Source organism: Triticum urartu, chromosome 7A, assembly GCF_056163025.1.
Source record: "Triticum urartu cultivar PI428250 chromosome 7A, HENAU_Tu73, whole genome shotgun sequence".
In the NCBI taxonomy this organism is placed as follows: Eukaryota; Viridiplantae; Streptophyta; class Magnoliopsida; order Poales; family Poaceae; genus Triticum; species Triticum urartu.
Window position 1 is genome coordinate 97,478,230 of NC_141879.1, and position 6,112 is coordinate 97,484,341.

General features: G+C 41.3%; 1 protein-coding gene across 1 annotated transcript; it reads right to left on the reverse strand.

Moving 5' to 3' along the window:
• Positions 1-3,973: 3,973 nt before the first annotated feature.
• LOC125518403 (uncharacterized) lies at positions 3,974-5,749 on the reverse strand. Its single transcript, XM_087537007.1, has 2 exons — positions 5,127-5,749; positions 3,974-4,501 (listed from the first exon to the last, which is right to left on the reverse strand). Exons 1-2 carry the CDS (start codon positions 5,624-5,626, stop codon positions 4,177-4,179), a joined length of 825 nt encoding a protein of 274 aa, XP_087393133.1. The 5' UTR covers positions 5,627-5,749; the 3' UTR covers positions 3,974-4,176.
• Between the last annotated feature and the right edge of the window lie 363 nt (positions 5,750-6,112).

Sequence of the window (6,112 nt, forward strand, 5' to 3'; positions counted from 1 at the left end):
TCATGATCATGTTGTGCATGATCACGCAACATGTCATCACCTCCCACCAGGTCTCTAAATCCCATTGTTTAGCAGGTCCACAAACAACGACAAAACGGATTTGGAGCACTTCAAATGCCCTATCCAAATGCACTTAAACAAGCTTCTGCATGCTCCGCGTCTACAAGGACCGCCTGCATCATCACCATTTCATCCGCATAGTCCTCCTTGTCGGATAGTCATCAGATGACTCAACATAGTTCTCATGATGCACTCCATGTCTTATCCATTGCTTCAAAGGGAGAAAAAATATCAAAAATTTAGCATGGGCATCTCACCACACACTTGCGGGGCATGGCGACCCCCACAGACGACATCTGTAGGGGAGGATGGTACATGTGTGACGGACAAACGATAGGTGTGGAACGATGGCATAGGCAAAGCTACATGCCGAAGGTGTGGAGGTCATGCGAGGGCTTGGCGGGCGGGCGGCTTGGTACAGTGGTGACGGCGTCCAGGGGGGAAGTGGATGCAGAGAAATGGGAAAGGGATGGAGACACGGGGTCCGGGTGTGGTTTTGGATGGGCCGGGGGTGTCGGAGTCATACGTGATGGAGGTCCAGACTCCCACCAAGCCCCCCTAGTTTGCTTCTGGTTTGTGAGAAAGCAAACATGCGGAGTGGTCCATGGACCGATGTTGGATGACGTTATATGGAAAACCGTGCCCGGACAACTCGGTTCAGACGTTTGCGGGCGAATTGAGGGTCCACTCTGAACATGTCCTTAGACATGACAATGGTGAACGTTAGGAAGTTTGTACCTAGTCCGAAAAGAAAAGTTTATACCTGGAGTAGAAATTGGACCGCAGTCCCTACATTCCATCATAATGAAAGAGAAAAAAAGTATTCATTGCATTAGTCGTGTTTGTCTTCAATGATTGATGTAGAGACCAAGGGTTATCGTCCTTTTCTAGAAAGAAGTTGACTTTGTGTTTCAACAATAAATTAATTTTATACTTTCTGCCTGTGCCGATCTCGACATCCTGCTGAGCGTGTTCTGTGAGAACTCCTATCAAAGAAAGATCAATCATCTCCATCCAAGTTTATGCTAATGGTTCTTCAGAGATACGAGCTAGTAAAATTGTGCATCATAGGAACTTGGAATTAACAACACTGCTGTAAAGAAAAACTAACCACATATTGTTTATGAGTAAACCACATCTTGATCATCATCTTGTGCTTGTGTATGTCAGCGCGTGTGCAAGCTACGTAGTTGCAAGGACAATATATGTGCCCAAATAGCATGGTGCCTCCGCATTATGAATTCGGAAAATAGATTCACAAAAATCTACTCCCTCTGTTCCTAAATATAAGTCTTTTTAGAGATTTCAATAAGGACTATCAGCCTACAGGTCTGAGGGCCGTTTTCTCGGCCTGGCCAACACTTCAGAGCCTCTCTATATTCCTCCCGCACACAGGCCCGCACGGGTTCCATCCTTTTCCCGAGCAGATACGCCGCGGTGGCGGCCGTGGTCGGCAGCACCTCTCCTTCCCTTCATCAGCAAGCCTCTCCCTCCATCGTTGTGGCCACGAAGCGGCCGGCAGCACTGCTCCCTTGTTGCATTGTTCCAGTGAGCGCACGTACCCTGCCACGACCAGCCGGCGCGACGACACCGAGGTGAGGGAACCACCATCAGATCGGCGAGACTGCGAGGATTTGCTGTTTGCTGTTGCTCACTAGCGCTTGGAAGGAAGTGTTGGTCTGCCATGAGATTCACCCGGTGTTTTAGTTGCGCTGCGCGTTGCCCTCTACTCACAATGATGTGTGCGTTGTGCTGAATGACAACACGACGCCTGCTGGTGGTGTCTCACTTTTTTGTGTTTCACTTTGATCTCTTCAATGTTAATTACTCAACTTTACCTCTCATTTTTTACTTAACTTCTTAGTGGTTCAATTCTTTGTTGTTTCACTTTTTGTGAGAACAAACCTTTCATTTATTTTTATTATATTTTTTTAAAAGAAGCCCTAGCTGAGCGAGGCGATGCGCCACACAGTTCCTTGATCGACGGATCATGGAGATGACATGTTGATTATCCCTCTATAGTAGGTGTTTAATCTCCTTAACAATCGCTGCATTGGCTGATCAATCTGGATCTCATCTCATGATAGTTAGTCGGTAGTTCAGAATCGGTCTCAATGATGAGCGCTCAGACACCATTCCTGAGCAAGGCTAATTCCTTCTATGCATGCCAAAAGTTCAGCTTCCAAAGGACTGTCGCAATTATGAAGATGTTTGCAAGAGGAGAGTACAATTGAACCGCTGTCATCCCTGAGGATCATGTTGGCTCCTCCCCAAGGATGGAGCCGGCGTGGGCGAGCTGGGGCCATGGCCCCCCTTCCTCCCATGGCAAACTTTTTCCCGAAATCATTGCCCCGCCCCTCAATATTTCTCTTTCCCATTGGACCCCTTTAGTAAGATTCCTGCCTCCGTCCGTGCACCTACTATGCTAGCTTCAGCGTTGAAACCACCATCCATGTTCAGCTTGTTGCTTAGTTCGAATGTCTAACACATTGTAATTGTGGCAGCGACACAATAAGATTCTCTCGGCTCCATTTGTGTATCTGTGGTGTGATATTGGTTCTAGTGCCGCCATGGTGCTCGTACAATTAGATTTCGACAAATCAAGATCTCTAGATCATGTAATATTTTGTTTAGGTGCTTATCTCGTCCGCCACTTTGTCTTCTCTATAGCGATAAAGGTGGAGGAAGCAAAAATTTCTATTATACTTTTTCTGCAAGACTTTATGTTTCTTCAATATTTAGTTGGTATCATTTTCGGTATGAGATTTTGGACACACCAGAGGGGTTTCTTCTGTTTGTTCAAGTTAAGACCTTGGCTGAGATGGTAATGCTACATGTGTTCGGTGGTGATGCTAGAACCCATGGCATCTGGTGAGCATGCATTTGGATGTCTTAGACACTGTAGGACTATTGCCTAAAACTGAAAAAAGGCTTTTCGGCAAATTTGTGTGTAAGGTGACATCATAGGCTACACATAGTGTTGCTTTTGTATACATTGTAAACATTGTTTTTCGTGTTTCTGTTCCAACTACCATACCATCTTTGATGGTGTACGCTTGATGAGATCTTGGAAAAAATTAGTTGACTGTTCCTAGTTTCTATAGAAGTCATGCATAAATCGTCGAGTGTAGGAATTTTGTATCCAAAGTAGTGAAAATTCGGCCACTACCCTACATTCTATCTGAAGATCCAAATAATAAAAACCATTTGCGGTGTTGGTGAGTTTGGTTTTCAACCTTAGATTGATCTTATAATTTCTCTAAAGACCAATAAGAACTTAAGAAGTGATCGACTTTTCTCAAAACAATGTTTTTTTTTCCAAAGGCTTGCTTCTCAAGCGCAAACTTCTCGCTGGCTCTAGGGATCCAGTTGGCCTCTGTAGCCGCATTCCGAGATTCTATTGTGTTTACACTCTACGGTCCAATAGAATTGAATCACGTACTAAAGTGTAATAGGCAAAATGCCCGCTTCGTCTCCAAAATAAATCTTCTCTTTAGCCTTCATTTTTTTTCTTGAAGCCTCCATGGAGTTGGAACAACAATATATGTTCTTTAGAAAAAATGAACACGTATATTCAGTATATGTTGTTTAGATAAACGTTTCCAATTGAGATTAGTTCACTTTTCAATACTCAACTTACCACTCTGCTCTCAACCATGAACTAGAAAACTAGTTAATGCACACATCCAACTTGTCAATCCGTTAAAGAATCAATCTCAAGCTTGGTTGACACCAGTTGTCACTAATGAGGCTGGTTTTCACCTTCTTGACTGGCCTATTAGTGTTGTAACGTCACACCTCCTTACATGTAGGACCCACCTAGAGAAAAATGGTATGTTCGTACCAATACCACATCAATTTTAGTTGCGATGTTTATACAACAACCATAGTAAATAGTAACAACACATATTACTGACTCTCCAAACACATATGCAATATAATTTAAATCATAGCATCTTATACATGATATCCCATACAATACTTTGAAGGAAGTTTAAGTAATACTTGTATACTAGTAGGAACAAATTTCACTAGCCCCTACTACGACGACAACATCATATAATTCTCACAACATACTATTACTAACTCCTTTTCTTCAAGAAAGACAACTCCAAACTAGAATATATTGTTCATGGTGACAAATGGACTTGAAGGAGTTTGCAAATCAAAACTTGGATTTTGGTTATCAGCGCCAATTGTAGATTGCAAGGCGAGTGCTTGCCAGAAATTAAAGCTATTCTCCATTTTCCATGGGTCAGCATCATCGAGCTCCACGTTGTTGATGCTATAGCGTTGGCTTCCTGACCCTTTGCTCTGTAGCCTCATGAAGTACTTCTGTGCATGGCTCGAAATCTGGGCTGGAGTCCTACTAGTGACGAAGTACTTTGATATGTCCTTCCATTTTCCACCACCACATGCACTCAACCCATGGAGAAAGAGCCTAGAATAACCATGTTCAAGATGAACTAGTTAGGTTAATTATTTCAAGGACATATTGATTATTAATATATTGGTGAAAAAATGCAATAGTTGGAGTATTAAAACTTGTAACCAAATATTAACCCTTGTGCTAGTAAAGGACATCTCTCTTTATCTTTTACGATGTTATAATATAATAGGTGATAATAGGTGATTATAAATAAATAAGGAATTTCATAACTACCATGGTCATATATTGATAATAGATATAAATAGACCATGATAATACTTGCAATAGTAGTTTCATTCTTTACTATGAATATATAATTAACTACTCCATCTTTAATTGTAAGGACAAGCGTCGGTGGTATTAACTTATTAATGGAAGCACAATAATGAAATAAAGTCGGTTGTTCACAAACGAAATATATACATCTTCGTACTATTGTTTCTGGTAAATGTGAAATGGGCACTATGAGTACAACAAAAATAAAAAAACAAACCTCCGATTCATGATAATGAAAACCCACATAATGGTCAATAATATGCTTTCTACTAAAATACACCCGACATCTCCAAGAGAATAATCAAAATGAAATAATTTTTTAAATCCCATGGAAAATTAAGAAGGATGAAACATGAATAACCTGTGTTCCTCTATGGTCCAAAACCCCTTGGCACGTGGTGCAAGCACTGGTTGAGGGATGCACATCTTATTCTTCAACACCACCTTGTTCTCCTCCACCATCAGCACCTCTCCTTGTATCTCCATGGTTCGCATACTCTCCAATGGACGCCCAAACAAAATACCCATTCCTTCCATGGCAACCTCCTTTTGCAATCCAAAGTTTTTATTCACAAGGCCATCCACAGTGTAAATGACACCATGGTCACTATTGGTACCATTGTACTCCTTCTCTGGACACTGCAACATATGCATCTCTGTAACAAGATCATGATACAAGTCTGTTACCTGTTGCATGGACTTCCTAGGGAACCATGCTTTGAGATTGGCCACAATATCATGCTTCTTGTCCTTCTCATGGCTGGTAACATCATTGTTGTAGTAGTTGTTGAGACGATCAATGATTGATCTTGCCCCCTCTACCTCAGAGGGGTTCCACTCCTGGTTGACTCTTTGATTCATGGAGGAAATTTGAGGCTTTTTCAGGGAAAACTTATGGGAGTTGGATAAAACTATGAGAGGTATGATACCGAAAGATTGTTTGTATGGAGAGGGTGACCAGGAGGGTACGATATTTATAGCATCACCATATAGCAAATCTTTTTCTGATGGTAAAACATGATTAAAAGACTATAAATGCTAGTGACATGTATCTTCTGTATGAAATATTATATCTGATTTATGACATATCGAGACTACCAATTTCATATCTAATTTATTGCCAATATAGTTTCGGCGGACAATGAATGCATATTTCAATTGTACTTATAATTCTTTTCCCAAAATATATATACCTACGTCACATATACGATCCATTAAGTGCTATATAATCAAAGCGTATCTTGCTATAAGTCGTGATATTACACACACTATTTTGACTTGCCATGTGACAGTGTAGAAGGTCAAACACTGACATCAGAGTCTTGATCTTGTCTATCTTCTAAAGGA